This window comes from Orycteropus afer, unplaced genomic scaffold, assembly GCF_000298275.1.
Source record: "Orycteropus afer afer isolate SDZICR_OR568_19922 unplaced genomic scaffold, OryAfe1.0 scaffold00018, whole genome shotgun sequence".
In the NCBI taxonomy this organism is placed as follows: Eukaryota; Metazoa; Chordata; class Mammalia; order Tubulidentata; family Orycteropodidae; genus Orycteropus; species Orycteropus afer.
The window spans coordinates 21795129-21796783 of record NW_006921605.1 but is presented as its reverse complement, the minus strand read 5'-3'; the positions used below and the strand labels follow the sequence as shown (position 1 = coordinate 21796783).

Below are 1655 nucleotides of genomic sequence, written 5' to 3'. Positions count from 1 at the left end.
ACATTTATACTGTTAAAAGTCAATACAGAGTTTACCCTGTGGGAGGCATAGTGATTGGGTGGGGGGCCCAAGGAGATCTTTGGGGCAGTCATCTGCTTTGTAATCTGATTACACAAGTGTGTTTGCTTCATGAAAATTAATCAAACTTTACAGTTACCAAGTATACTTTTATATGTAAAATGTACTTGAATAAAAAGTTGGAAAAGCTGGTTACAAATAAGGTGATGGTAAATCCAATGGACTACCCAATGCTATGGTATCTTCCCAGTTCTTTGCGTAGTTAGTTTTTTATTTTCCTCTTAGCACTACAGTTTCCTGGTGTGTATTTCCTCACCTCTGAAACCTTACAGGTTTTTTTTTGTGGATAAAGGTATTGTTTGCTAGCCAAACTAAATAAAAAAACCAAACCCAGTGCCGTCGAGTTGCTTCTGACTCATAGTGACCCCCATTGGGTTTCCAAGGCTGTAAATCTTTACAGAAGTAGATTGCCTCATCTTCCTTCTACTGTGTGGCTGGTGGGTTTGGACCACTGACCTTCTGGTTAGCAGCCAAATGCTTTATTCACTATGCCACCAGAACTCCTTGCTTGTTGTTGTTATGTGCCGTTGAGTCGGACCCCGACTCATCATGACTCCTCCTTGGGTTTCCGAGGCGGTATCACTACAGAAGTAGATTGCCCAACCTTCCTTCCAGGGAGTGGCTGGTGGGTTTGAACTGCCAGCCTTCTGGTTAGCAGTCAAGTGCCTTAGACACTAGGCTACCACAGCTCCTAGAAGTCCTTGCTAGCCAAAGGCAACTTGTAAATTTCTAAGTGATGTTCTTTAACCTGCCTTAAGGACTTTGCTTCATATGGTGTAAAATAAACTGGTTCTCTGCTTCCTAAATTCTCACTTCAAGAGAGTTTAGAAGGAGGTGTGGGCATAGTCATTGTAGCATAGCTTCTACACTTAAGATGACTAAAGCCTGCCGCCATCGTGGTAGGACACTGAGCATGGAGGTATGCTTCCACACGTCCCATTTGGATGCACAGTGGAAGAGAGAATTCTCTGGAAAGCATCGAAAAACTTAGTTGAGTTTGCCTTTGAAAGCAAGACTCAGTATCCTTTGTTGGCCAAACTGTACTTAAACTTTTACTGTACTTAAACAACCTCTCATGGAGACTTGTGTTTTATGTATGTATTACTCGATTTACCTTGCTTTTCATTTAGGTAACAGTCCAGTTACAATGGGGAACGTTTTTGAAAAGCTGTTTAAAAGTCTGTTTGGGAAAAAAGAGATGCGGATTCTTATGGTGGGTTTGGATGCAGCTGGAAAAACCACCATCCTGTATAAACTGAAGCTGGGAGAGATTGTGACTACCATCCCGACAATAGGTACGTTAATGACCTGGGGCAGGACCAGTTTACAACTGAACTTAGTGTGTTAGACTGTGACGTGCTTCTTAGCCTGTTGAATATTCCCTTTTGAAAATCTTGTCCTCCCCCAGAACGTAAGTTTTTGAGGACAGAAACCAGGTTATATAGACTTTCTTAACTGCCCCCAGCATCTCTAGCACATCGGTAGGTGTACAGGGGAGTCCTGTGAACACATTCAGGGTAAGCAGATTTCACCATACCTGCTTAACAAAAAAGAGAGTATAATGATTCCAACATGGA

The 1655-nt window shown here is 42.2% G+C and overlaps 1 protein-coding gene across 1 annotated transcript in view; it reads left to right on the top strand.

Moving 5' to 3' along the window:
• The first annotated feature begins 1225 nt into the window (after positions 1-1225).
• Positions 1226-1655, top strand: part of ARL17A (ADP ribosylation factor like GTPase 17A) — a 22393-nt gene continuing 21963 nt past the window's right edge. Inside the window, exon 1 of the mRNA XM_042783549.1 lies at positions 1226-1373. Coding sequence (XP_042639483.1) covers positions 1226-1373 — 148 coding nt within the window. The remainder of the gene's footprint in view (positions 1374-1655) is intronic.